General features: G+C 38.8%; 1 protein-coding gene across 1 annotated transcript; it reads right to left on the bottom strand.

Moving 5' to 3' along the window:
- Nucleotides 1-514: 514 nt before the first annotated feature.
- LOC109014404 (protein BIG GRAIN 1-like E) lies at nt 515-2,015 on the bottom strand. The gene has a single exon (XM_018996870.2). The coding sequence runs from the start codon at nt 1,639-1,641 to the stop codon at nt 682-684; it is 960 nt and encodes a 319-aa protein (XP_018852415.2). The 5' UTR covers nt 1,642-2,015; the 3' UTR covers nt 515-681.
- Nucleotides 2,016-3,095: the final 1,080 nt, after the last annotated feature.

Raw genomic sequence — 3,095 nt, 5'->3', positions numbered from 1 at the left:
TAGTAGCTTGGTCATGGAGAAATTAATAAGCAGATTATAAAATTGACTGTCAACAAACTTCACTGTAAATGTTCTTCATAAAATATGAATGAATATACACAAAATTTAAGGCGCTGCTAAACAGCAATTTTCACACTAATGAGATAGTTATCATCATCTTATGCAAACTTGCGCCCATAAGATCTGCAATTCTGGATATATGCAAGTTTGAATTGTGAATGCCCAAAAGAAAAAAGAGGAAAAAAAACAATTGAAAATTAAACAAAAGAGATATGATGTAATCCAACTATATTTGTATTTATTATTGCTACTTCTCAAAGTCAAAAGATTAAGAGATGCAATCCACATGGGGGAGTGATGATGTCTTTAGTTGTTTTCGATTAGTTTAGTGGAAATCAATCTCAAGTCCTGGCACATGAGTCTATTCAAGCCATGCACTTCAGTGGTGGCTTCTGAAGTTCTTGCACTAGTCCATAAGATAGATGACCAGAAAAGTAAGGAAAAAAAAAAGGGGAAGACAAACAAACATTCCAAACTGTACATACAAAGAAAAGAACTGGAAGTACTATCAAAGAGGATAAGAGAAGGGGCAAAAAAGCAAACTATTGGAGACTTTCTTTCTCTCATGATTCTTACATCAACAATAACTAAGAACCAATTAACAAGGGTAAATATACAGTATCATAGAGGGCCATTGGAAATTGGTGCTCCTCTCTTGATGCTATCCATGTTGGTCGTTTCATAGACAGGCAGACCACTTGAATAGTCACCCAAGTCATAGTTTTGCAACTCAAACAGATCAGAACTTGAATCACTTTCTGCACCATCATCAACCTCACCAAATTTCCGAAATTCCTTCTCTTCTGACGGATATTTGTCCATCCAAATCCTACCTTTCTCCGAATATCCGCTTCCAATATTCTTGTTTTTTTCTGGGAACCCATTGCTGAATGTGAAATTTTCGTCCAACCAAGATAATTCTTTGTTTCTAATCTTGTCATCCAAGACCTCATTATGTAAGGTCGTGGATCTTGCCTGACCACTGTTCTTTGACAAAGACGCCACTTGTTTGTGATGATCTGAATAGCTTCTAAAATCCTTATAGCTCTTTGTAGGTGTTTGTGCATAAGGAGGAGGTGTTCTAAAACCTGAGCTTGAAGAAGAATATATAGACTTGGAATCCGCTGTGCTTGAGCTTCGAAAATGACTAATGCTGCTCCTCCTCTTCCTTCTTCCTCCAGGGCTCTCCTCTTCATCTTTCATAGACTGTGAGGCCGATTTTGATTTCTTTTTCTTAGAAGCTGATTGGCTGAAGAGAGAATTCAAGAAACTAGCGAGCCTCCCACCTGGAGAGCTAGGTTGCTTGTACTTCTTCTCTTTCATTTGTTTTTCCACCCCATGATGTTGTTGAGGAAGAGAGTTTCTCATTGGCATATCTAAGCTCATTCTGCCTACTCTATAACCCTGCCTTTCATCTCTCCCGATCTTCTGAGTAAAGTTTGTACCATTATAGCCAGCAGCTTCATGGTATCCAGAGAAGTACCTCGAAGCCTCAAACACGTCAAGCTCACCAGAATCATTCCTTCGGTGGAATGATTTCTTGTAAAATTTACATGGGTCTGAAAGGGCTGTGGTGGACATGGCTGAAACTCGAAACTGATCTCTCTGATGGGATATATGGCACTTGTTTGAAAGTAATGTCACAGGTGTTAAGGGTATTTATGGGGAGGGAGGTACGGGGAGGAGAGCTTAAAAGGGGAGGTTTATGAGATTGTATAGAGATAAATGGGTTTGAAATGATTGAGAGTAGTGGGAAGGTCGCTTTATAATAATCAATTGCTGGGTCTGAAATATTATATGATGGTGTATTTGGAGGTTATTGGGAGAGACCCACATGATGTGAAATTGTGCTTAGTTACTGAAGAGAGTGGGGAACAAGGGACACTTAACTTTTTCTTACTTCTCATACTATGAAAACCAGAGTCTTCTGTTGGAGATGGTGGGGGGTTCAGAGAGCTGTGTTCCTTGGATTCTTGGCTTCTGTTCTGTTTTTAGTGGGTATTGGCTTTCAACTTTCAAGTCCCTGTTGCTTATGGCACAATGGGCACGTATACTACTTCCTGACCGATTTATCATAGATCCCACTCCCCTTTTGAGAGCTTGGAACTCACTCTTCTAACTAATGGGGAATCTTTACCGAAATTAAAGTAATATTGTTTGCTAAGAAATCTTTGACTGCCATAAAATACCTATGGCCCAGTAATATCTGGCTGCCTCCTCTTTTTATAAGGAGGTCTGGGGTTTGAGCGTTTTGGTAAAATTAGCCTCCTAAAGGGTCGTTTTCCAGCCTATATATAATGGGTTAACTTCGACATATATATTCAATCTGTAACATAAAAGAAGACAAAATATAATTAGGTTGTGTACAAAGTGAATGATTAAATGGAGGATGATGATGTTGATGATAGAAGACTTGACTACCATATATCACTCGGCCCCTCTGATCTTAAACCGTAGTAGAGTCAAGATCATCAATAGATGAAATATAAAAGAGAGATCAGAAGTCAGCCTTGATTTTATCTTGGAAGTTATGTAACTGGAAACAGACAGACAGTTTACTAAACTACTGACAGATACATGTGAACAGCCTTTGAGTACATTAATGACTGTAACAAGTTTTCTTTCTGAGACATCCATGCCAGCCTTTATCATGCGCTCTAATTAAATGCACTGCGAGTATGATCATCAGCAAAATCGACAATTTCAAATGTACTACAACATAATCTACTGTGAAGTCCCACCAAAAGAGAAAAAAAAAAGAATTATTGTAGAATGAGCTTTTTTGGTGTAAAGAACCAGACATAATACATTAAGTTAAAAACATAAACTTTATTTTCCTTTCAAAGATTATTGGGGTACTTAGTCAATAGATTTTAGCCCAATAAACGCAAACTCCCCCATTCTCTGGTGTCGGGGAAGTGGTCACGTACAAGTGGAGCGCCTGTGGGCACTAGCGCATGTTCACAGCCGGGCTCGAACTAAAGAAACCGCACATCGACGTGCATGCTGTCCTCCTTGTGCATGATGTCTCAACC

Source organism: Juglans regia, chromosome 13, assembly GCF_001411555.2.
Source record: "Juglans regia cultivar Chandler chromosome 13, Walnut 2.0, whole genome shotgun sequence".
Classification (NCBI taxonomy): domain Eukaryota; kingdom Viridiplantae; phylum Streptophyta; class Magnoliopsida; order Fagales; family Juglandaceae; genus Juglans; species Juglans regia.
The sequence above is the reverse complement of the archived record's forward strand: the minus strand, read 5'-3'. Positions and strand labels throughout refer to the sequence as shown.